Source organism: Anguilla anguilla, chromosome 8, assembly GCF_013347855.1.
Source record: "Anguilla anguilla isolate fAngAng1 chromosome 8, fAngAng1.pri, whole genome shotgun sequence".
Classification (NCBI taxonomy): Eukaryota; Metazoa; Chordata; class Actinopteri; order Anguilliformes; family Anguillidae; genus Anguilla; species Anguilla anguilla.
The window spans coordinates 48,867,881-48,871,807 of record NC_049208.1 but is presented as its reverse complement, the minus strand read 5'-3'; the positions used below and the strand labels follow the sequence as shown (position 1 = coordinate 48,871,807).

General features: G+C 44.6%; 1 protein-coding gene across 2 annotated transcripts; it reads right to left on the bottom strand.

Moving 5' to 3' along the window:
* Window positions 1-759: 759 nt before the first annotated feature.
* Window positions 760-3,771, bottom strand: LOC118233007 (cyclin-dependent kinases regulatory subunit 1). Of its 2 annotated transcripts, none has more exons than XM_035428296.1 (4): window positions 3,621-3,771; window positions 3,124-3,188; window positions 2,808-2,935; window positions 760-2,416 (listed from the first exon to the last, which is right to left on the bottom strand). In XM_035428296.1, the coding sequence occupies exons 1-4, from the start codon at window positions 3,759-3,761 to the stop codon at window positions 2,364-2,366; spliced, it is 387 nt and encodes a 128-aa protein (XP_035284187.1). In that variant the 5' UTR covers window positions 3,762-3,771; the 3' UTR covers window positions 760-2,363. The 2 variants fall into 2 exon arrangements, with proteins under 2 accessions (XP_035284187.1, XP_035284188.1); XM_035428297.1 differs by having other exon boundaries at window positions 3,512-3,770.
* Window positions 3,772-3,927: the final 156 nt, after the last annotated feature.

Here is a 3,927-nt window from a genome sequence, read left to right as displayed (position 1 = left end):
TCATAACAAGCATTCAAACAGTTGATTTTGAGACACCCAATATTTTGAGGAATGTCTCTGATTGACTTAGTCTGATTTCCCAGCCTCATGATGACCTGCTTTATAGGCATTGACACTTCTTTGGTCCTCATTTAGAGAGAAAACAGCAACAGACTCCAAATGCAAAATGAATGGCACAACACAGCCGGCCAAGAAACAACTGTGCAGCCAATTGTCAAATTACTTCCAGTACCCAAAAATATGGATGTGGAGGGGTTTGACTACATATAAAAAGGTCACCCAATGTGGATGTAAATGTCAAATTAGAGCAGAGTCTTTACCTTAACCTCATGTTTATTGCCTTAAATCAAATCCAATGTGCTGGAGTAGAGCCCGAAAATAAATAATGTTGTAAATACTTTTGGACTGCACCGTATATATGCCTGCTCATCTCAGGAGTGTCCGAGTGTGACCTGATTTTGTTTCTCCGTTAACAGGCAGCAGGGCAAGATCAGCTCCATCCCCACAGAAAACCAGGCCGCCGCCATCAGGATTTCGCACCCGAGCCAAAACATCAACAGCTGCAGCGTTCGTTTCCTGACATCGAGCGCTTCGAGTTACATTCCGTCAGTGGAGCATCGCCTCGATTCTGCGGTTTTTAATAACCTCGTGTTGCACCTTGCGGCGTCGATGCCCTTATTCAATCGGAAGCTTCGGTAGTTTCACATTTTAAAAAATTAAGAACACGTGAAACCATTAAGAACCAAATAAATCGGTATCTTTATGACACTCTTATTGGTTTATTTGAGAACAAGGACGAGTCACAGGCGACAGGTTAGTCACTTGAATTGTTCCATTACGTTGAGTGCGTTAGTTAAAAATCTAAAATGAGAATTTCATGACATGTCATTACCCCAGGCTACTCCTAAACAGTCCAGCAGGGCCTCGCTTCATGCAACGTCTACCTAGCGCAGAAAATGTTTGCCCGTTGTATTTCCCTTGTGTGTGATGCAGGCATTATTGACCCCATTTAAGGCAATCTGGACACACAGTATAAACCACATGCATGTGGACTTGTGTGGACCCCAAACGATCAGAAGGTGAATGTGACAGTTGGCCAACACCCAACTGACCCCGCCATCGGAAATAATAAAATAATAATTCCCTTAGCAAAAATGTATTTCAAAAAGCAAAAAAAAGTCTGACTTCCAAGGCAAAGCAGTCACAGTACAATTCCATGATTTACCAGCAGGGGGCTCAAGCAGACCTCAGAATATCAGGGTGCAGTACCTCCTGCCTCTACAGCAGGCCAGAAGAGTTCGAACAGACCAAACGAGAAACGAGGCCTCCAATATTTGTCCTGGCAAAACACAAATCAACCTAAATCGTGAGCACACAACTCAAGACCTTGAGGACTACAGGATTTGTAGTTTCCTTTCAGTTGGCAGCCAATGTAGGCCTTCGAAACCAGGTGTGTGGACCCATTAGCTACTCAATGATTGGGCCATCTTGTATCATTTGCTACAGAAGAAGATGGAAAAATGAAAGATATAAATGGGTGGTGGGTCATTAAACCTTGCATTTAGCATCAAGCCATCATTTTGAACTGGTGCACAAAATAATTACAAACTGGTTTGTACTTTGGCCTGTCGAGTATTATAGACCTCTCACTGGTCACATTTTTCAAGTTTCATCTATTCTGGCCCCTCTGACTTGCCATACTCCTCATACACAACCCCTACCAGCCGCATGTTGATGTGACTGTGTGCCCCGCCTCCTAACAAGGCCTGACAGCAGGTAGAGGAAGGAGTCTTCTAGACTTGGCGCCATTTTCAAAGTCAAGGTCAACCCAGAACTGGGTCAGGTGATATCAATAAATAGCTCACAACAGAAATATGTTTCATACCGATACAGTGACATGCACCAAGTAGTGTGCATTACTCAAATTACAGAGAGTCTCTTCCTCGCCCCACCACCAAGCCACATTCTAAAACATCCCCATTCGGTGCAGTAAGGAAAAAAAATACTCAACTAAACTTGGCAGTGGACGCAATTAAAAACGTACGCAACACGAGCCAGGGGCTTGGGCGCGCAAGCACAAGTACTGTGATCCGACCGGCTCCCAAAACAAGAGAGAAAATGTTGAAAGAAAAACAAACAAACAAACAAACTCGCAGCAGCAATAGAAAAGAAGTTCGTGCTATCTCGGTTCGGAACCCGGGGGGCGTTCACTTCGCCGGGGTGCGCACAGGAGCCGATCGCCGTCCTCGTCACGGCCACGCAAAAATCCACCTCTCGAAGACTTCCTCGTATCAGCTGTCCGTCACCTTCCTGAAGCTCCCGCCCATCACTCCCTTTTTTTTGGGGGGGGGGGGGGGGGGTTGTTACTGGGAGGCACTGGGTGGCCGGGGTCGTCTGAATAACAGGATATGAGGCTCTGAGGGGAGATGCAGAGGGGGAGACGGGTGAAACGGGGCAGAAAGACCAACTGGATTCTGGGTAAGATGCAGACAGAGTCTGTATTATTAAAGGGCCAGTTACACTTTCTGGGGGGCTTTCCCAGATTGGCCCATACCATTTATTTGCAAAGGAGAATATTTTACATATTTTTGTGACAACTTGCTGGCTTTACACAATGGTTGGTATAGGTGCAGGGAGAGATTAGTTTTAAATGTACAACAAAAGCATAACACCCCGCACAGGTAGACAATGGCAAACCCCTGTCTGTGACTAGTGTCAGTGGATGTTAGTCACGGGGAGTTAGGTGGCCCAGTTCTGGCCGAGTTGTTGTATATAAATAAACACACTAACGATAAGCACCCACTGACCTGGCTCGTGGATCATGTAGTGCACCCAGCCTTGACTCTGTTGCACCCCCAGGTTCCTCCACTCGGTCTCCGACATCAGGTGGGTCTTGGGCACGCGCCTGGCGATATCTTTGGGAAGCATCACGTGCCTGAAAGGAAGCCAACAGTCTCAAGCTTTCTGTCGTGCAACAGGTTAGCCAGCTAACATTAGCAAGCTACACAGCATAGCAGCGCATAATGAATTCTAGTAGCCACTAGCCACTAACCTTAACGGTAGGCTTATTAGACAGACAGACACAGGCAAAAAGGGCGACCGTACAATAAATCAATGACTCACCTATATTCGAACTTGTCGTCGTCATATTTGTCAGAATAGTAGATCTGCTTCTGCGACATGACCGGCTAATAATCAAAATGATAAATACATTTTTAAAAGTTTGTTAAGCAACAGTTTTACAGTAGTATTAGACGTAAATAATACTGTTAGCCAGATACGGTACTTTGTAAGTCAGCTAGCAAGAACCACGATTCAGAATAGAAGCTAAATTAGCTGGCTAATGCTTGTGAACTTGCTACTGTATCGTACATTTTAATATTTGACAGAGACAGTATAACTCGCTCGTATAACAGCATAAATATGGTAAATTGCTGGCTACCAAGATAATTGAATTTACTAATTTATCACATCAGGCATTTAAAAGAGCATTAGAATTTCCACGACCCACCCTGCGTTGTCACTCCGGTGGCGTCAGGCAAAATGTATTTCTTCACGATATAGAAAAGAAAAATCAAGCAACCGTTTAACTTTCTAACCGACCAGTCTCGCGTGATTACCTGGAAATGGTTGACGTTTCTTTCAAAATCTAGATAGTTATTTTTATACGGACTATGATCGTAACAGCCTATTTTATTTTTTCTTGGAAAACACCACCCGTGCTTTTCCCTCTCTGTGTGTTTTGCTGGCGCCTTTACCATTCAAACAGATACTTTCCAACTCCTTATTGGACTATCCAGCTTATGAAACGGGCACGTGACTAAATGTTCACCTCTGTGATTGGCCAAAAAGTCTTTAGAAAGATTGGATTGTGTGTTGGGGGGGTGCGACCCTGTCACGTGACTCAAAAACTACTTCCAGTCACCT